Below are 21,921 nucleotides of genomic sequence, written 5' to 3' on the forward strand. Positions count from 1 at the left end.
ACTTCCTCCCAAGGCTGTGTACAGGACAGCCACAGCAAAAAAAAAAGTGTGACATCACATGCTAACCTGGAGACTTGTGGCAGGCCTTGACAATGTGTTCCGCACCCCAATTGATGTTTGACAAAACATATGGCAGCACGCCAATAGTTTTGTGCGAGTGTTCTGTGGAGGACCTTCTGTTGCAGAGCTGCTGGAACTACGATGTTGGGTGTAAACCCTTCTGTCAACAGGAGACTTAATGCCACCCAAGAGAGAGGAGATGGTGAAGTATTTTACAGTTATGAAGCGTTTCTGATGCCCAGCTTGGCATGCAGTTGGGCCACCCATGCTGTACCATGTGTACAACCTGCCAGAGCACTGGACCAGCCCCACGACAGAGGAAATATGGAAACTAGTAATGGGGAAACCAATCTCCGTGTATCTTGCCTCCATATCCAGTTGAAAACAAACCAGTTCTTCCTGGTCGAACATCCAGAGCATCCATATTTGCATGTTGTGACATGGAATGAAAATGTATGTCATAATTGTACTGGGACAAAGACAGAGCCCAACACTGAAGACAATGAGTGGCTTTGTCCAGTAAGGATGCCCGGAGGCTAAACAGGGAGACCAAAGGTTTATGCTCAGTAATTAAGTAAAAAATTTTTTTTATGTGTAGACAATAACAAGAGCTTCTTTTCCACCTGAGACTAACATTGCTGAGCGGAGTTGAGTGTTTTTGCTGCAATAGGCTGTTTGGAGACATCTGAATGATGAAGAGCCAGGACCACCCCAATTCTGTACTGGGACTTGTCTGTGACCAGGACCAGATGCTTGCCGGGTTGAAATATTGTAGTACAAAGCACAGAGCAAACACTGCCCTTGAGTTACACAACATGAGGCTCACAGGCTGCAGACAAAACAAAAGGATCACTTTTCTGAAGCAACAGATGCAAGGGATGGGTGACAGCAGTCACTCTGGGAATAAATTTCTGATAGTACACCACTTTCCCAAGGAATGCGTGAAGTTCTCGTTGATTAGACTGACAGGGTAAATCCATGTGCCGTTCCATGGGGTGCATGCCATTTGGGGAAATTTCTTAAGACAAATAAAAAAAATGAAAGGCTGGAAAAAACTAGACATAGAAAGATTACATTTGAGGCCCACAGCCTGTAGAACAGTAAACAAAGAACAGAGATTACATGGGTAATCCTCCATGGTGTACCACCTGTTACGACAATATCACCGAGATAGTCAATGCAATGAGGGACAACCCTCATAAGTTCTTATAAAAATATGTTTATACTGATGAAGGCCTAATGACATATTAACCATAAGCAACTGTTCTGATGCCTCATTCAATAGAATCTGAGGGTGGGCTTCGGGCAAGTCGATTTTGAAAAAGGATTGACTCTGAGCCAACTTTTCATAGTTTACAACTGACTTACAAACTGTGTTAGCCATGCCTACGAATCAGCTGTTTCATAGCTTACCAACAGTGGGGACCATAGACTGGCATACATTTGTGAATTGAGCAGATACTTGGTGGCCCCCCCCTGCTGACTTATCCATCACCCACATTTCAATGAAAAGTTCATTCTGGCCTGCAGACAACGGTGAAAACAACAACGAAACAGTACGAATATCGACATCCATTGATTCCTGTGATGACTCCTGGGGGAGGACAGGAAAGAGGCCCACCATCTGCTTGTGCTGTACAAAATAAGAGGGGCATGAAGAATGTGGCATTTGCTGTTCTTGCTGCCAACATCATTTTCATCCGTGTTGGCTCAGTTGGCTTGTATGTACTGTAACTATCTCCTCTTCCCCCAGTGCGCTGGGCTCCATACACCGGACTGCATGGTGTCAAAAACCACAACACCAACCCAAGCCTCTAATTGGCGACCTGCGGCATGGGATACTTCGAATGACTGTCCAATATTAAAAATCATGTCTTAATGTAGAGTCCTCAAACTGAAGGGCATGTTGGCACACCTCCTCATCTGGGACTGAATGGATGATTGTCTCTTAAACAGTGGAGTCTGCATAAGGCTCCTGAGGTTTACAAGGAACCCCTGAGTGCGAGGTTGCAGGATGCCATTTATGTGTACAGCATTAGACGCCCACATATTGTATAGCATGTAACCACAGAATTGGTGCTAAAGTTTACAGGGGTGGGACTGGAGGCATCCAATGGTGGGCGCAGCGTGAGGCTATGGAGTGTAGTTGAACTAATTAGTTGATGAGTAACTGGGAATAGTGCTACAGTACTAGTAGTGTTCATACAAAGCAGAGAAATTGCAATGATAAACAAATCAAATATCGCATTATATCTACAACAAAAATTGCCAAAGTTGAAATTTCATCAGAAAGGAACCTAAGGAATTTTGCAGAGTGAGGAAAAAGTGACAGATGAAATATTACCGTTTCTGCAAGATGAGTCAGTGGAATGTGTGGTGTATATGCTCAACTGTACAGACAATGTAAATGAAATGGACAGTTATGACGACACATGCTTAACAAGTGAAAGTGGCACTGAAACAGGTGTCGAGCTATGTAGTTCAACATCCTTTTTGGACGGGGGGGGGGGGGGGGGGGCCACAAAGCCCTTCTCCAGTGAAACATAGTAAAGGGCAATCATATTCCAAGGAGTGGGAGCTAAACATAATTACATGCATGGAAGATCATTGGCAGCATAGTAAAAAAACAATTATGAATAAATAAGTTCGCAGAAGTATGGGCATGTAGTGAATAAGAAAAACTACAGATACTCAAGGAAGGAAAAGACGCAAATGTTACAAAAGCTGTTGTTTGCACATTTCAAGGATGTTCAATACAATTTACAGGACGTGCATGATAGTGACCTACTACGTTATGCACATTAAATCGCACATGGCATAGATTGCAGTGATTTCAAAGGATGCAGTGGGTAGTCGCACAACTTCAAACGGTGCTGCAGAATTGGAAGATGTAAGAGAACAAAATTTCAAACAAAGCATCATTTTTATGGTGCACAGAAAACTGTAGAATCAGCCCAAAAGTTTGTAGATGAGATAAGAAAACTTATCCCATCATTTAGCAAAATGCATATGAAAGGAACCCTGGAAATTAGAGTTACCAAGAAAGGTGTATCAAGTTCAGCGAACGTCAATGCATTAACACATTCATATGTAATTATGCTGACTATTAATCTGGATGGTAAATTGGCTGGAAAGTTATTTATTGTGCTGTGAGAACTTGGAGGTGCTCTGCCCCCCTAAGATCCTTTCTCGTGTGAATGATATTGCGAGGGCAGTAGGGAATATTTAGGTCACAGTGAGCAAGAGTGGGAAAATGGTTGTAAGAGAACAACAACTATGGTATGCACACTGTTTTTGACCAATAGCTAGTCAAAATAACTTTCTTTTGCTTGATTGCTTGTATGTTTATAAAAATCATACTACTTAGAGCAAACTATTCCTCGGAACCAGCAAATTCAGCTTTGGATGTCTGTTTTCATCATGCCTATAAAACATATGTCGCACTGTGTACAGCTACACCTTAAAGGATAGCCAGTTTTACAATAAGCTCCACAACAGACTGTTTCACATTCGGTTGCATGCCATCACATTCCATCAGTTCTCATTGCCCTGGTATACCAATATGATTCTATATGCATTCTTTAAGAGTGGATACCTAGCAGAATGTCCTGTATGGCTTGTAACTCCCAAGAAGTTCACCTTCATTTTTGATGGTGCAAACCTTTGTGGTCATAGTGGCACTCAATTTTGCATTCAGTGTTCATGGTTGAGTTGATTATTTGCTTTGAACTTTTCTTGAAAGTTGACAGTGTCCATTTTGTGAAATGTAATATGAACGTCCCATAGAAGATTGATCTCTGCACCCTCCTGACACTCATTTTCTGTCGGCATCCTAATGCACATGGTGAAACATTGGCAACTAATACTTACCATGTCGTAACTATTGACATACACTTTCAAATGAGCCTTACTTAATAGGTTCCTTGTTAGCGATGATGAACTGACACTGATGACAGTCCATGAAGCTCAGCCACCAATGCAAAACACGATTATTGCAGCTGTTTGCGACATGGGGAGAATTCACCATGCACAGTGACCACATGTGTACACTGGTGGTGGTAAGAGGACTGCAAACAACACATCTTGTCAAAAAAAGTGATGCTGGTTCAGTGATGAGGAGCTAACTGGCACAGTGAGTGATGCATACAAGGGGATATCTGTGATAAGGAGAAAGGACTTACTGACCTCCATGTTGACCACCCTGAACCCCTGAACGCCAGTTTTCATCATGGTTGGGGGGGCGGGGGGGGGGGGGGGGGGGGGGGGGGGGGGGGGGGGTTCAGCAGCACATTAACAACTGGCAGCTGAGCCTGGGTCAGCATAGCCAACCACTGCTCCAACACGGGTGTGTGCGCACCTGTTGTTGTTGCAGAGGCGTCCATAGAAAAGCCTCCATGGAAGAGCTGAATGACAGAAAACCACTGAATCCAAAACACGTGAAAATTTGGCTCTTGGCATTGTCACTTTGGTTCTGACTAGAAATACAAGGAAACCACAGCTGTAAAAAAGAGAAAACTTATTGACCGATTGAGCAACATCAGTAAGAATTTGATGAAAATAGTTTACACATCTCGAACACATTTAACAACTTCAGTTGCCCGACTTAAGTCTGCCATGGTTGGTAAGTATAGTAACTGGCAGGTTACTACACATTCAACTCGTACCACTTTGTCATGTCTGGTGATTTCACTTGTGTCTCCTTTTTCAACATTTGGGGTGTACAGTAAACTCCATCATTAAATGGGGAAACATGAAACTGAATGTGTTTTCACTTTGAAGATAGGCATAAGCCCAAAACTGGTTGTGGTTTAAGCAAACTGACTTCAGTTGTAATTGACAACATAGTTTATTCAGTACCACAGTACATTATAATACACTTTTTATCTTCACTTTCTTTTGAAATAAAATGTTAATTGGAGTTGTGTCTTTATTATGTAAATCACTTGTAACTTTAAGCAAACTGTAATGATGGATAAATCTGACATAGAAAGGAAGATAAAGATTTCAGTTCCCACTGAATACTGAGAGGTATAATCTCTGATTTGACATCTATGGGGAAGCAAATAGAGGGTGGTATTTTCACAGGAATGAGCTTGACACTTACCTGTGTCATAGAAAATATCAGTAGAAAACTGAAGCGCATCTGTCAAGTTGTAATGATTTGTGCCGCATTGTCTGCATAACTATGCATCAGCAGCTGAGGCTCTGCATCATTTGTGTTGTGCATGCTTTGCTGTGTTCCACTTCTGTTTGAGGTAGACTTTTATCTAATGGTTTGACAAAGTATAGCATTTGAAATTTTCAGAAATTTTTGAAAACAGTTGTTCAGCCTATTTTGCCAATTAAAATTTTTGCAGTGGGTGTTATTGGAGGTATTCTTGGGTAGCACGAGTTTTGGCTTGATGCAGTGAACCAGTGTTAGTTATCCATGCTGGCGGTAGTTATTTGGATGTGATTATAACAATTGTATGATCACCAAAGCACAATTTTGTTTCATCATGTAATATTTGAAGACTGTGACTTACTGTCTGCTCTTAAACAGTGGAATAATACTCTTTGTTCCTTCAAGTTGTTCACAAAGAGTATGATTAATACCTCATATATAATTTTATTACTTGTCGCATGGACTGTGGGATAAGTTCTAATAAATCATTCCTCAAGGTAGATAACGGAGATTTTTATTATTACTTGTGTTGCCATGAGCTCATTGTGCATCATAACTTAATTCTTGCATATATAACCAATACTGAGATTACAAAACTCCTGTAAATATGTGTTGTATTCTCTCTCAACCCATATCTTACTTGCCTCTATGTATAAATGAGTCAGCCTGTTGATCATATGTCTTTTCTCTGGACGGATATTCTCAGCAGTTTTGGCATTGTAACATATTGAGTATGCTCTTCTTCATCTTCTTTTTATGCAATATACTCAGTCAGTAAATGAACTTTGTAATGTAGACAGTGCAGTTACAGAGAGTTGGTTATGTAATTTTTACACTACCTCTTATGAACTTATATTTATTTTCTTTTATTTAGTGCAGACAGTTGATATGTTTTTGTACACACACACACACACACACACACACACACACACACACACACACAATTTTGATTTCACCTCCATCTTTATAAGGTACCTGTAAGTATACCTCTTACAATCAATGGTATTTTTATCCATAAAATGATAAAAAATAACCTGTACCAGTGTGAACTGTTTTATTTTTCTGATTAATCCATTTTCAGTTTAGTTTGATAATGGGTCAATGACCGAAATAAACAGATTGTGATATATTTTTGATCTTGTGTTAATACACCAAATTAAAGGATAAATGACAACAATTAATAATAATAATAATAATATAAATAAATAGCATGCAGCTCAGTGCTGCTGCTAGCTGCCATCAACTAACAGGCTCCAAAGTGCCGTGTGATTCACAGGGGCTCCAAATGGCACCAGAAATTGACTTCAAATTAGTACTGGCCTTAGGCTGTTCCAGGAAGTCAAGGGTCTTAAAATAAGCAATCTTCATGTTTTATATCTTTGTATGCATAGATTATCTTAAGTAAATAAGTAGAATACTTCAGCAGAATAGCTGACATGCAACATAATGAGAGATGGCAGTCATCACTTTTTTTGTAAATGTGTAAAAATCCCTTCCAGTTTGCCTCGTGCAACAGGCAGAAAATTGGTACATTCCTCCCACACCTCATCGCCACCATTCTACTCACACAATATTTTCTCCTGCACTTTCCTTCTTGCAATGTATTAGGGAGCTGGTATTGAGTAGAAGGATACTGGGCCACAAATTACTAAAAACACAAACCTTTATATGAAAACACAGAAAATGATGCAAGACAATCTGAGTAACTACCCCCCCCCCCCCCTCCTGCAAAATTAATTAATTTCCAGTAACACAACTGTTCATAGATATTACATAACTTTCAGAAATGACTGAGTGAAAATTAAAGAAAAATATTTTTTTGAGAACAACATTAAGTTAATTTGAGAGATACTTGGCACATAAGTCTAATCAGATCACTAGTCTATAAAATTAACTTTCATATTCTGCAGTAAAAGTTTCAAAAACATATTAAAAATAGCTAACAAGTCATTAATATCAGCCAGCCACTATCATGTGACTGTTTGCAGATAATAAGAAGGAAGACCACTGTTTCGAAGCAAGCAGAATAGACTGTCAACATTAAATTCAAAGTATGATACAAGTGGGAGTTTCAGAGCCAAGCAATTTATCATTCTTCTCTTAAATGTGGATGGTGATTGCCACTAGACATACAAACACTCTCAGTAAAGACATCTATCAAACCAAAGCTTTATTAGCTGGACGCACAATATAAACAACAGATACATCAAGCTATCACGTAACATACAAACTACTAATTAACAGTTTCGTAATATTACAAAAAGGATAGTTGCTATTCACCATATAGCGGAGATGCTGAGCCACAGATAGGCACAGCAAAAAGACTGTCAGAAAATGAGCTTTAAACCAACAAGGCCTTCATTGGAGATAGAACATACACACAAGCGGGCGCGCGCGCACACACACAAACACACACACACACACACACACACACACACACACACACAATTTAGAGACACGTAACTGCAGTCTCTGGCTGCTGAGGCCACACTGCAAGCAGCTGTGTGTGATGGAAGAGGCAGATGGGTGGTGGGAGTAGTATTTTCATAGTATTGTTACACTAAGTTTTGCATTTTCCATTGTTGAATTTTGACTGATGGCTTTTCTTCCATCCTGTAACCCAGTGCTGCTTTCCTTTGTTACTATTTTCTAATGCATTACTATACTCAATGTCCCTCACTCTTTCTCATGTGTCCTTTGTTTCTCTTGTCATCCTACAAACTGCACAGCACTGCATACTCTGTGTACAAGCCACACTGTATCAACTATCTTGGCCATGCACAATAGACGGCTAAAAGACCGCACTGATTGTTGGCACATCATTTCGTGTCCCACATTTCTCCCACCAGTATCATAAATCCAATACCTTCAAATTGATTATTCTTCCTGTGTCACACTTGCTTATTTTTGCATGTTATTACCCTTACCTGCGTGTGCTGTACGAACTTGTATCTCATCTTACCAACCCTTCCCCACCCCTGCTCATTCACCTCTCTATTCCAGTTCGCATGTACCAAATCCCCCAAACTAGTCACATCTGCCGTCCTCCTTCTTCAGACTTGTCCACCAGCAATAACCATTACAATCTTTCAATTTAATTTTACTTTAATCCCATTTTATCCTCACACCAATTTCAGTTGGTTTTTGCCTTTCATTATCGGGCTACTCCCACAGATTTCACCTTCTTTTCCCCTACTCCATCCATTTCATCCTTTTCGTGATTTTTTCCCCCTTGTGTTTGGGTGTATTTTTGCGGACTTTTTGGGCATATTTCTACGTTATTTACATATTTTACACAATTTTATTCTCCACCATGGATGCTTACTCCTTCAATCTGCGTCAATACAGGAAAGTTTCCTTATCCCTAGCCAGAGCCCAGCCCCCCCTACTTTTCTTGGGTTGTTGCTTGGCTCATGAAATCTTGTCAAACAGCCTTAATTTCAAATTACCCATCTATGGCTGCCACCCTTCCTCTCACTATGACCTCTGTCCTTTCAGATTCTGTCAGTCCTTAACCCTCGCCAACATAGTACTGCAAAACCATATCGATCCGGCCCAAACCTCCTCTCCATCTGTAAAATTCTCCTGCTATGGCATTCCAAATTCCTGGATCCCATAGCACACATTGAAACCTTTGCCCTCCGGTAACTAGAGCAACATGCACAATGACAGCTCAAAAAACTGTCCACCTGTTCACTTCCTATTCCTGCCTTGCCACTATCCACCACTTCTACAGCAACCTCTAAACCTCTCCCACATGCTCTTATAACTGAGAAACCCTACTTTGCAGATCTACATTTACCTCACCCTCAAAAACTCACTCCCACCACCATACAGAATCCAGAATCAGAACAGACCCAAAATAAAATTACAAACCGTTCCTTCGAATGCTGTAGCCCCGCAAAAGAATTAGTTCCTTTCAAAGGCCTCACCTTTTGCCCCACTCCCACATTCAGTCACGCATGACTTGTTAAAGACCTCCTCTCCTTTTCCTGGTCCCTACAGTGGAAACATGCCCCTCCAACCCTGCCAATCGAACTCACCCAAAGAGCAATGCTGAACCTTGACTCAGTTCACTATCCATTATCCACCCTGATTGCCTCTCAATCGCCCCATGTTAGCTTTCTAGAATTTCTTAACCTTGAACCTGGCCTCAGAATCATTTCCCAAATTCCTCAACATGCAAACTAATGTTACAGCCAAGGAAAGAGATGCAATCCACCACCTAAAAACTGATCCCAAACCTATAATCCCACCTGCTGACAAAGGCTGCACCACTGTTGTTTTGAACCACAAGGATTACCTGGCAGAAGGACTCTGCCAGCTGTCAGATTCATCCACCTACAAACTATGCCACAGTGGACCCCTTTGAGGACTCCAGCAGCATCTCCAGTCTCTCCTGAAATCCTTAAACCCATCCCAGAACCTCTCCCCAGAGTCTCTCTCTCTCTCTCTCTCCCTCTCCCCCTCCCCCTCCCCCTCTCCCCCTCCCCCCCTCCCCCCCTCCCCCCCCTTAACCCTACCACTCCCCAAACTCCTACCTTCTGCGCTCTTCCTGAAGTACATTAATCCAACCACCCAGGATGCGTCATTGTGGCCCTACTGAGGGAATCTCTGCATTCATAAACCAACCCGTTTTGTCTATTACATGCAACTTATTGTCATATATAAAAGGTACCAACCATTTCCTCCACTGACTCTCCATAGTTCCTGTTCTGTTTTCACCTGTGCGCTGCTCATGACTGTTGATGCCCCTCCTTTTACACTAAGGTGCCTAATGCCCATGGCCTCACTGCTATTGAACAGTACCTTTTTCCAACGCCCAACACATTCCAAACGTACAACCTCCTTTCTAATCGCCAAGACCAACTATGAACTCCCCACAGCTACTTCTCCTTCGAAGGCATTACCTACAAACAAATCTGGGGTATGGGTATGGTCACTCACATGGCACCATTCTATGCCAACCTATTCATGGGCAGTCTAGAGGAATCCTTCCTAAACACCCAGAATCCCAAACTCCTCACCTGGTTCCAATTCATTGATGACATTTTTGTGATCTGAGTTGAGGGTGAGGACACCCTGCCCACATTCCTTCAGGATCTCGACATCACCCCCCCCCCTCCCTTCCCTGCCCCCCTCCCCCCTCCCCAACAAGCCGCCTACTTTGATGTTGACCTGCACCTCAAGGATGGTCACATCAGTACCTCTGTGCTTATCAAACCTACCAACCACCAGCTATACTTTCACTTTGACAGCTACCACCCATTCCACACCAAAAAGTCCCTTCCATACAGCCTAGCCACCTGTGGCCACTGCATCTGTGGTAATGAGCAGTCCCTCTCAAAATACACCAAAGGTCTCATTGAGGCTTTTGCAGATCGTAATTACCCTCACAACCTTTTACAAAAACAGATCTCCCACACCTTATCTTTCCAGTCACCCACCACCTCCCAGAGTCACACTGTTCAGTCGCAGAGGAGCATTTCCATCGTGACTCAGCACACCCAGGACTGGAGCAACTGAATAACATGCTCCACCAGGGTTTCGACTAACTGTCGTCATGAGGAATGTCCTACCACTGATGACCTCAGATGTTAAGTCCCATAGTGCTCAGAGCCATTTGAATGTGCTACCCACTACCCTTCCCACCCTTCCCACAGTCGTATTCCACTGCCCTCTGAACCTACACAATATCCTCATCCATCCCTACACAACTCCTCCTCCTAACCCCTAAGGCTATCGCATTAAGAGACGTACATGCAAGACTTGTCCCATACATCCTCCTACCACCACCTACTCCAGTCCCGTCACAAGCATCACCTATCCAATCAAAGGCAGGGCTACCTGTGAAACCAGTCTTGAGATCTACTAGCTAAGCTGCAACTACTGTGCTGCATTCTATGTGGGCATACAACTAACAATTTTTCTATCCCTTTGATGGCTACTGACAAACTGTCACTAAGAAACAGCTAACCACTGCAGTGCTTAGCATGCCACTCAACACAACGTTCATTATTTCCATGACTGCTTCACAGCCTGTGCCATCTGGATCCTTCCCTCCAACACCAGCTTTTCTGAATTGCATATATGGGGAGTCTCCTTGCTATCTATCCTATTTTCCCACAGCTCTGCTGGCCTCAACCTTTGTTAGTCTTTGTCCTTACCCTCTATCCACTTTCCTGTTCCCATTCCAGCACTATGCAGTCCTCATTCCACCAACGCATGTACATTCTTTTTACCTCTCTCCTTTTGTGCTAACCCTCCACCTTCCATCTAACCTCCCAACTACACCTAACTGCCCTACTCTCCACCTCTTCCGTGTATGCTCCCACAAGCAGCACTGTACAGCCGCCCACCCTTACCCCCCCCCCCCACCCTGCTATCACTCCCCCCTCTGTGCCCTGGCCTCTTCCTTAATGTCTACCACCTGGTTGCATTTTCCGTCACACACAACTGCTCACAGTGTGGCCTCAGCAGCCAGAGACTGCAGTCGTACGCACGCGCGCGCGCGCGCGCGCGCGTGTGTGTGTGTGTGTGTGTGTGTGTGTGTGTGTGTGTGTGTGTGTTTTCTATCCCCGACAAAGGCCTTGTTGGCTGAAAGCTCATTTTCTGACAGTCTTTTTGTTGTGCCCATCTGTGCTGTATGGTAAGTAGCAACTATTTATTCTTTATTAAATTGTTAATTAGTGGTTTTGTATGTTGCAAGATAGCTTGATGTATCTGTTGTTTATATTGTGGGGCCAGCTAAAGAAGCCTTGATATGATAAATGCCTTTACCTAGAGTGTCTGTCTATGTAGTGGTGACTGCCATCCACAGACATCCTGGATTTTCCATTGTTAATTAACAATTTGCATTTACAACAGAAATAGACACTGTAAATACACTTGAAAAAGGTGAACGTTGTGCGTGAAGCACCTGATTCCAGAATAAACAATAAATTTTAGTTGTAGGTATGGATAAACTTAGTCAGACAGCTTGAGCACCACTAGCTTAGTCACACACGTTCACAGACACGTAACTTGGGTGATATTTAAAATATTCATGAATAAAGATGTTTACATGTCACAATGGATAACCAGGATGGCAAGTTTAGAATAGCCATTGTGCAAGTTGGAATATCCACTGTACGATAAAACATAATTGTGCACATGGTTATTGGAGCATCACCATAATTTTTGCGGATTGAAGCTTAAGTTGAGAGCCATTTGACAAAGGGCTGGCATCAGTTAAGTTTTATGAGTTTGCTAAGAATCAGGAACTAAGAGACGTTATTCACCAGATGCCCCTGCATCTGTTTCTTGAAACTGGCAGACAGGAACCCAATCCGGCATCTCAATGGACATAGGCTTCTTGCAAATTCAAATCCTAAGAACAAGTCAGGTTCCATGCAGCACGCAGGGCTGGCTTTTTCAACGAGCAATCTTCATGGCCAGCTGACACTCAAGTCCACAGTGACCAGAACGCAACTTTTACCAGAAGGCCAAGGATACTGTTGGCCGCAAAATCACGGGATTTTCTGCATCCGTTGTCTGGCACACCACTCAACTGCCCGTCACTTTGAGAGTGTCTCCTGCATTAAATGCTGGTCCACAAACCTGCACTTTGCAAGCGACAAACTGCTCAAGAAGCTATTATGACCAAAAAGGCAAATAATGAATGAGAACTATCGATATCAAAATGTGCCCGCATGGCACACTTCTACCTACCTGTCTGTAAGCCCTGTTTATTTCTCCCTTTGTTCCCTGCCAAATTTAACTTCTACCCTAAGTTCAATTTAACAATGTAGAAAAAGACTGATCGCTACTTATCGTAAACAAAACACATTAAGTTGCAGACAGGCACAATTAAGACACTTATGCAAAGATTTCGGCCACAGCCTTCATCAGCAAAAGAGAAAGAGAGAAACACACACTATTCATACACACAAACAAGCACAGCTCACTCACACGACTACCATTTCCGGCAGTGCAGGCCAGAATGCCTGCTTGTGTGTATGAATGGTGTGTGTTTCTCAGTTTCTCTCTTGCTAATGAAGGCTGTGGCCAAAAGCTTTGTGTGTCTTTTAATTGTGCCTCTCTGCAACTTAACATGTCATCTTTATGGTAATTAGCAATCTATCTTTTCCTACACTGTTGATATTTCTACTTGGATTTTCCATTGTTTATAGTTACAATTTGTTATAAATGTTCTCAAATGTGAAACTGAATTTTTGCAGTCCTTGTTAATAAAGGAAACAAGCTCCCTAAATGATTTCACATGTTTTTACAGTCAATTGTTACTTCCATCTCCTTTGCTTCACTTTGTGTGTTTCGTGCCCTCCAGTGGTGCATTTTTTTCCCTGTACAATTTGTTTGTTATTTTGCACCCGCCTCATTCTCTCAGTGAAGTAACTTCTTTGTTCCCTGTTTTGATAGACAATTCTGTCCCACTCATGTTAACATCATTTGTTAACTTCCTGTGGTACATTAAATGAATTGGTTGGTGAGCTTTCAGCGCACTTGTATGTTTTCGGAGAACACTGGATACATAAATAAAAGTACTCCAGAACAGCACATTGAACATATAAATTTTTTAAATAGATCTTCATCTATTATAAGGGAACATCAGTTACTTAGATAAAAAGCAGTCATTTTTTATTCTATGAATGTTTTAATTTTCTATATTCTACATGTAATTAGAATATCATTGATGTATTTGCAATGTAACTCATTATTTAAGCCTTAACTATGAATACAGATTCCATGAATTTTGCATCCGTGGATGGTGCATTGTGGGTAAGAAACAGACTTGCCCATATTGTAAGGAGAAGGTAGACTTAAAGAGGATGTTCTGTAACCCGTATCCTTTAATTTATTATAATTTAAAAATTAAATGTTTTTACTTATATGTACACTAATGGCAAGTAAATGTGTGTGTGTGTGTGTGTGTGTGTGTGTGTGTGTGTGTGTGTGTGTGTGTGTGTGTGTCTTTGGCACTTAGCAAGAAAACAAGTTACAAAGAATCAAGTAAAAAGGCTCTATTTACTGTGTTCTACACATTGTGTGATGTGTTTGCAAGTACATATTTTCTCGAGCAAATACATGCATATGTTTGTTATTTTGCACCTGTCTCATTCTGCCAATGAAGTAGCTTCTTTGTTCCCTGTTTTGATGCACAATTCTGTCCTGCACGTGTTACCTAGCATTCTCCTCCCCAATGAAAGAACTAATAGTTTTGAAAGTTAGGATAATCTTTAAGCCCCTTTTACACAGTCAACTTTTGTTTCCTAAATTGACTACTGAAGATAAAGAGTGCAGCACCCCTAGCTTTCTGTTCCTGTACTACCTCTTGTTTGTTTTGAGTGGTCATTTTTGTTCACACGTCAGCGAAAAAATTGGCGGTGATGTGAGTGCTGTCTGCTGTGCAGTTTGGTATGTGAATGGTGAAAATGAGGTTATGAGGGACTATCCTTTTATGGAAAAATCGAAATACGTAACAGAATGTAAAAAGAGCAATGATGGTAGAGTTTATTAATGACCAAAGCAGAATTCATAGTGAAAGTTCTTGTCAACACTTGTGTGGTAAATTTTCTACTCCTGAGAACTGAAAGAATAGGTAAAGTGTCACCCAAACATTTCAGAACATTTGCATGTATTTTCTCGAGAAAATATGTACTTGCAAATACATCAGACAATGTGTAGAAAACAGTAAATAGTGCCTTTTTGCTTTATTCTTTGTAACTTGTTTTCTTGCTAAGTGCCAAATAACAACAAAAATTATTTTTCTCATCCAGTAAATCTGATTCTTTCACTGTTGAAATAATTTTCATTAAAACTTTGTTCATATTTTGTTTACATTCTTATTTTTGCATAGTATAGGTATTTTCTGTGTAAAACATAAATACTTATAGCTTTCAGATATTTTGTCTCTCTTGGAGGAGAGCACTAGTAAGAAAAATGCTAGGATCTTAAGTAAATTTTTGATTTTCCACAAAAACAAAGCAATCAATGCAATAAAGATTAGGAAGGCACATAAGCAGAAAATCATTTTCTATAATAGGAGTGAGCTCGATCAGGATAGGTTATAACTTTTGATATTTGCAGACGCTACCAGAATCCTGTGTTTCTGCGCATGCATAATATACAGCATACTAGGAAATTTAGAACTTCACACTTGATAGTCTGTAGATCCTTGCTGATTCACACACAGGCATGAAAGGCGGACACGCTTCGAGTAGTCGATTTTGACCAGAAGGTCAGTCATGTAGAACAGGCTTTATGTACTTTTTTGTATGTGTATCAGCAGTACTAAATATTTCTTTAGTGAAGTTTCTTTTTGATATAGTTGGTGTTGGATGCCACATAAATTGGAAAATGTTTGTGTACCACTGAAACTTTCCTTATTCGGGAGCCCAAAGCTGAGTGATAGAAAAAGCAAAAAAACTGAGCTGTATTGACTTTGGGGCTGGTGGCATGGTTAACCGATACTTTAGAATGAAGAGACTACTTACAGCATTAGTTTTGGAGCCTCGCAATTGCAGGACAACTTCTGGGCACCAAGTTGATAAGCATTTGAAACGATGCATGGATTTAGTGTCTATATTGGTAAGTGCCAGACAACAGATCCAAAGTAAAATGCATTCCATTTCTGTCCCCCCCCCCCCCCCTTCACATTCACTCCCTCCTTCTTCTTCCACTTCCCTCTCATTCCCCCTCTCTCCCATCCCCATGTCCCTCTCCTGTTATCACGCCCCTCTCCTGCCCCCAAATGCCGCTCCCCCGCACCTGTTTCGTTTCCCAGCCACGCGCCCGGCCCATCTCCCGGCCACGTGCCCCTCTTAGCTCTCAGCGTGTTTCTCCTTTCCTATCTCCACACCTTGCTTTCCACACGTCCACCCATTCCTCCAGAACACGTGCCCGAGTTCAAACTTAAGGTTTCACATAGAGCCATTGTTATTTATCCTGTAAACTCATCATAATGAACTCAACTAACTCTTTTCACGTGTGATATCCAAAGAACCATGTTTGTAAGTAACCAAATGAATTTCTACACTTATAAATAACTTTACCAAAGCGCCTTTATTTTCATATTAAATGTGTACCACGTTTGCAACAAAACAGAAGACTTCTTGACAGCAGAATGTGGTACAATATCCTGAGTGGAGAGAATTGATAGACACTGAAGCAATTTCGGGTGTGCGCTAGTGTAGTGTGTTAGGGCCATTGACTGACTGACTAATGCAGGGAGACAAAAGAACACTGATGCTGGAATCTTAACTCATTTTATTGTTTGGTTTCTCTTCCAGTAATTGTAGTACAGCCGGCCAGCAGCTTTTAAAAGTAGTAGGAGGCTTTTTACTTGTTCGTTATTAGACACAGTTTCTTCAGAAATTAATGACCTTTGTATTGTGGCCCCCAGTACTTCACATTGAAAGATTGTATGTAGTGTGGTCTCATACCCCTCACCTCTTAGTCTGCACTTGGGGACTTTTTTCTCTATACCCATCACGTATAGGTGTTGCTTGAAGTTCCCATGGTCAGTCATCAGTCCTATCATGACTTTAACATGTCTCTTGTCCCAGCACAGGATTTAGTGATGGTTAGGATAGGTTTTGGTCTACCAAATGGATTATATATTCCTTACGTTGTGCCAGAATGGGGTCGATCTGCAGTGTAATAAACTCAGAAGAAGAACTTCAAAAAGCCAAGATCACTAGTAAAACATTTCTTTCGAAAACCAGTTTCAGTAAGACTAAGTTACCATCTTCAGATCTGCAATGGACAGAACTAAGTTGACAGGACTATAGGTTTACAAGTCAAGTATAACAACGTGCAAAATTAATTGTCCATACACTTGGAAAAATAACATACATTATGCTCTACAAATTCATTTAATTTCCTCCATCTATGCTATATCGTGTCACATCATGAATATGCATGTAAAGACCATGTTTATACATGTTGTTTATTTTAAATTTGACAGCCTATGTCTAGTGATCTTCATGATCTTCACATGCGTATTTGTTATGACATGATACATGGCCCAGATGGGGGGATTACGTAAATTTGTAGAGCAGAAGGTATCTTACTTTTCCAAGTATATGGATAATTAATTTTGTACATTGTTATGTTTGACTTGTAAACATATTACCCTATCGACTTAGTTTTCTGTCTGTCGCAGATATGAAGATAGATGATAATGTAGTCTTACTGAAACTGGTTATCAGGTTAAAAGCTTACTAGTGATCTTGGCTGTTGAAGTATTTCTTCTGAGTTTACCACCAAATGGAGTCATTAGACCTGTCCTGGCCAGCCTGTCAGCTGTTCATCATCACTGATTCCTGTATGACCAAGCATCCACAGCTGGTTTATCCCGTTGCTTCCCACTAGCCTCACAACTCACAAGGGCTTCATGGCATTCAGCAATGACATGTGTCATCTTTGATCTCATTGCAGGGTTCATGGAGGTTTCAGAACTTGCTTGGCTCACTGAATGAATATAGATGCCATGATCCTTGTCAGCACCATTCACAGAGTCTCCTCCAAATGCACTCTGGTTGTAGATATTTCTGGCTGGAATTCCATGGCCAGCTCCAATGAGGCTGCACCTTGCTCTCTCTCTCTCTCTCTCTCTCTCTCTCTCTCTCTCTATCTATCTATCTATCTATCTATCTATCTTAATCTAGTGTAGGCTGTATCCCATCTCCTCCACCTTCATCTGTTTTTGATCCTTCAGTAAACCAGATAATGTCTGTCATTGCTCCTCTACTTCCACTTACTACCTTGAAAGGTTTATTGAAGCAGCTCAAAGTTTTTGTTTCACTGCTATTCTGATATTTACGCATTATATAGGTTAGTGTTTCTGGATTTCCTAAAGGTCCCCAGTTATTTACAGTTTTTAATCTGTATCCCCCTGCTGGTGTCTCCATTGTAAACCAAAGGTGTAATGGGGGCATTTTCAGCTTGGCCTCCATGCCAGCGGTGGGTGTGCTGCTGCTGTACTTCTACCCTGCTGTGGCTAAGCAGGCCAATCTCTTAATCTTGCCAAGCTCCTTAGCAGCAACCCTTCTGTTGCACTTTATTCCACCATATTGTGTAGCTCCATAAGTTATCATAGGACTTATTACAATGATGTATATACAGTACATGCTCTTGGGCTTCGACCCTAGTTTTTACCACAAGGCCCTTCTAGTGCATATATGAGTACATTTTGCCTTGAAACACATGTTCTTTATATGTGGCGTCCAGATAATTTCACATCCAGGATTACCCCTAGATACTTCACTGGCCCCCTGCTGGTATAATTTTGTCAAAGTGTTTGAGATTCCAGTAGTGGTGTCCTGGATATGATCCCTCATAAACAGTACAACAGGTTTTCTTGGAAACCGGCCTATAGATCCTGTTTGCTGCACCAGTTTGGACCCAATTCTCAGTGCTCATTGTGCCATTGTTCTAACAGCATTAGCAAGTTTGCCAAGAACTACTATGACCAAATCATATGTGTATCTATGGCAAAAGTAACATCTTGTATTTAACTCTTCAATGAGTTCGTTCACCTCTGTGTTCCACAGTAGTGAGGACAGAACCTTTCCTTGTGGATACCCTTTGATGATGTTGATCACCGTTTTCTCTTTGAACCTGTTGGCTTCCACCTTTAGTGTACTCAGGCATGATTGTAATCCACCTACATGCAGCCCCTTCAGTATCCAGGAAGGTGCAGAGAGCATTTCCCAGAATTTTCCACCTTCCCCACAAGTTGGTGAAGTGCTCTTTTACATGATTTGCCTGGGTGATATGCATGTTGGTTTATATGTAGAGGATCCTCAGTGAACCTCCCCTTCCTAACGTGCTCCTTAAACAGTTTTCTAATGTCTTTAGGAGAAAGGATAGGCTGGTCTCATATTCTCAGCCTTGGTGTGGTCAATTCACCATCCTCCAAGCATTAGAAATGACTCCTGCTTCTAGGCTGACTTGGAAACAGTCTGCATAGCAATCTAAGTAGCCCCTCTCTTGCTTGTTGCAGTGGAGCTGGAAACATTCCATCAGGGCCTTGTGACTTGAATGGTTGAAACATTGGATTTTTTTAATCAACACACTCTCTGGCAGAATCTCCCTTTTGTTTCCTGTAAACCAGTACCTCCCATGGATTGAATCTTGGCCTGTGTTATCTGCCAGAGTGCAATGAAGGAGGTTGAGGTCTTGAGGAGCACATCCAGCATCTGATGTGCTGACCTTCTATACTCACCATCTTCCTTCCTTGGGGTGGGTCCTGGTTTAGTTAGTATTCTAGTGAGGATTTTATGAACTCTGGCACATGTAGCTGTATATCCACTTTCTCACAGAATACCTTCCAGGATGATAGTTTCACTTGCCTTAATTGCAAAGTTGTATTTAGCAAGGGCCTCCCAATAGTTTGTCCATTGTCCTTTCCTGCTTCCAGTGTTAAACAGTCTTCTTACTGCTTCCTTTACAATTGCAGGTTATTGTTACACTAAGGTTCATTCCTGTTTGTGCATTTCCTGCTGATATGACAGTTTAAGTAAAAGATCATATGGCAATTTCACTTCATCTACCATTTACTCAAGACATATTGGATTCCTTATTGAAGTTTTGACTTTGGAGGGGCATGGGTTTAGTTTCTCCTATGTGAGTATCAGTCTGTTTTGCTATGATTCCTATTGGTCATGGTCTATTTAGCATATTCTCTGAACTGATATACATGGGATATGTTACTGGATAGATAAAAAAAATCTACTCACCAAGAAGCAGCAGCAGCAAGAGAAAACATATATAAAAGGTTAAGTAAATGTGCATGCTTTCAGAGCCAGTTACTACTACTTCTGGCAAAAGGGTTGAAGAGGAAGGAAAAGGACTTATGAGGTTTAGGAAATCAGGAGAGTTCGGAAAAGTTGGCCCGAACCCCGGGTCAGGTGAGACCTATCAGACAGAATGAGAAGGAAAGACCGTTGAGAACTACAACTGGATGCAATTTGAAAAACCTAAGAGCTTAACAGTTGGAAAGATAGAGTAGTAAGCAAGATAGAGATTACTGACAAAGAGCTAATAAGAGCGGAAAGCTAAATGCATTGTATGTGATTGAGGTGGAGGGCAGGGAAAAACAGGCAGGTAAGAAAATAAAAGACATAGAAAACTATAAGGGATGAAGAATGGAATAGTTACTGAGAAGAAATGCTGAGGACCGAATAACTTAATATAAATTAATGCCAGGTGTGTGGTGAGAACCAAGGAAATGGTGTAACACCAGTTCTCATTAGGCAGAGTTCTGAGAAAACTGGTATCTGGTAGAAGAACACAAATGTGCTCATGTTGTGAAACCGGCACCGAGGTCCCAATTGTCATATTGTGTAGCATGCTCTGCAACAGGATGTTGTGTTTTGGCAGTATACATCTCTGTCTACGCCCATTCATTATAACTGATCACTTGTCAGTAGCCATATCAGTATAAAAGGCCAAATAGTGTCCCATAGGATGACTCAGGGCAGCAGTTACCCCCCTTGCTGTCTTGCAGGGTGATCTGCAACACTTAAATCCGCCAACCTGCCGCCATGGTCAGTTCTGATGTCTTTGGTTATCCTGACGGTAATGTGTGAGCACTCTTTAAGTACAGCTTCAGTTCCTGTTCTTGTATTGCCCTCAGGAATTTGTCATTGACTTCCTCCACACCTTTTAGTTGACTACCCTCCCGTCCTCTCTCAAGATCTTTTGTTTCTGCACATGTGCTCTCTCAGACAGTCTCTGGAGGAGTATCGTTAAGAAGTTTCAGTGCCCAAATTGATATATTTGCAGTCTTGAAGAGCTCAGTCACTGTCTTGACCAGAAGCTCCGCACTCTCCCATTGATATATCTTGGGCACTATCTCCTTAAGCCTGTCCACTGTTCCCATTCCTTCACAGACAAAGATTAGAGCACCCTTGTTCACATAGACACTCGTGACTTTGGGGCCTGGACTTGCATCCCCCCCAATAGGGGTAAGTTCAGGTGAAAATAATGGAGCTGGATAGCGATCACGAACCCTTCTCTGCCAAGGCTGAATAATACTGAAATGTGGTGACTTTGGTGACCATCGTCATGCTCACATAACTGGCCGTACATGATATGAGTAATGTGAACAGGTGACATGTCGTCTTCGAAAAAAGCATAATCACTGAGGACCAGACATTGTACCGTGGTTTGGACCTGATGAGTCAAAATGATTACATGATCCTCATGCCCAGAAGTTGGAAACCGTGTGAAACAAGACTCATCCAATATAATAACAGTCTTCTATTGCTCCACAGTCTATGTTTCATGGCTTCAACACCACAATTTCCTTTTAAGGGCAGTCACATTGCTGATGAGTGGTTTGGGAATTCGAGCTCACGCTGCAGTTCCCTGCTTATGGAGCTCCCTTTTGGTTTTTTTGGTGCTGGCAGTGTTCCGCAAGTGCAGCATTTAGTTGTACAGTGACTTATGTAACTGGTGTCCTCTTATCTTTTGTCACAATCCTCTTCAATGATCATCTGTCACAATCACTCTGCACACACTCTCACCATGTTCTAACTTAATGGATGATGTTTCTCCACCTTCTGTATGTTGTTGTTGTGGTCTTCAGTCCTGAGACTGGTTTGATGCAGCTCTCCATGCTACTCTATCCTGTGCAAGCTTCTTCATCTCCCAGTACCTACTGCAACCTACATCCTTCTGAATCTGCTTGG

General features: G+C 41.6%; 1 protein-coding gene across 1 annotated transcript in view; it reads left to right on the forward strand.

Moving 5' to 3' along the window:
* Nucleotides 1-21,921, forward strand: part of LOC124805336 (RING finger protein 121) — a 100,041-nt gene that overhangs the window by 67,508 nt on the left and 10,612 nt on the right. Inside the window, exon 7 of the mRNA XM_047265856.1 lies at nt 13,965-14,066. Coding sequence (XP_047121812.1) covers nt 13,965-14,066 — 102 coding nt within the window. The remainder of the gene's footprint in view (nt 1-13,964; nt 14,067-21,921) is intronic.

This window comes from Schistocerca piceifrons, chromosome 7 (genome assembly GCF_021461385.2).
Source record: "Schistocerca piceifrons isolate TAMUIC-IGC-003096 chromosome 7, iqSchPice1.1, whole genome shotgun sequence".
NCBI classification, from domain to species: domain Eukaryota; kingdom Metazoa; phylum Arthropoda; class Insecta; order Orthoptera; family Acrididae; genus Schistocerca; species Schistocerca piceifrons.